The 636-nt window shown below is 59.4% G+C and overlaps 1 protein-coding gene across 1 annotated transcript; it reads left to right on the top strand.

Moving 5' to 3' along the window:
- Positions 1-34: 34 nt before the first annotated feature.
- Positions 35-626, top strand: znhit1 (zinc finger, HIT-type containing 1; the record flags this gene model as incomplete). Its single annotated transcript, XM_042482109.1, has 3 exons — positions 35-161; positions 289-368; positions 441-626. Coding segments are annotated over 3 exons (393 nt in total), but the record flags the coding sequence as incomplete, so codon positions are not given.
- Between the last annotated feature and the right edge of the window lie 10 nt (positions 627-636).

Raw genomic sequence — 636 nt, 5'->3', positions numbered from 1 at the left:
ATGTCATCCTGAGGACAAAGTTTGTCTCTGTTGTCTCCAGGACACTTTAACAGACATTTTTCATGTTGTTATTTTGTGTCTCCAGGACGACCCTCTGTCCTCCCTCCCTCCCCCGGGTCCCACTGCCCGCCTGCCGGCCTTCAGCGAGACGGAGGAACCAGGTGAGACAGTGTCCTCACAAAAATGTCCTCACCTCATAAAAATGTCGTGGTGTCCGTCCCTCGGTGGACACGTGGTGACTGCAGCCGTAGGACAGTCTGACGTCCCTCTGTCCCTCTGTGTGTCCAGAGAAGAAGAAGAGGAAGACGCGCGGCGATCACTTTAAGCAGCGCTTCAGGAAGAACTTCACCACGCTGCTGGAGGAGGAGGTGAGTCTCACGTCCTGCTGCTCTCTGATTGGCTCAGAGCGCGTCCGCTGACTCTTGCTCCGCCCTCGGCAGAACCTGTCCGAGCGTCCGGAGCCGAACTACCTGTCCGCGGCGGCCCCGCCCTCCTCGCTGCCCCCCCGCCACTTCTGCTGCGTCTGCGGTTGTCCGTCCCACTACACCTGCACCACCTGCGGGGGACGCTACTGCAGCAGCAGGTGTCTGTGCACACACCGAGAGACCAGGTACACACACACACACACACACACAC

The sequence above is a fragment of the Plectropomus leopardus genome, unplaced genomic scaffold (genome assembly GCF_008729295.1).
Source record: "Plectropomus leopardus isolate mb unplaced genomic scaffold, YSFRI_Pleo_2.0 unplaced_scaffold38629, whole genome shotgun sequence".
Taxonomy (NCBI): domain Eukaryota; kingdom Metazoa; phylum Chordata; class Actinopteri; order Perciformes; family Serranidae; genus Plectropomus; species Plectropomus leopardus.
The sequence above is the reverse complement of the archived record's forward strand: the minus strand, read 5'-3'. Positions and strand labels throughout refer to the sequence as shown.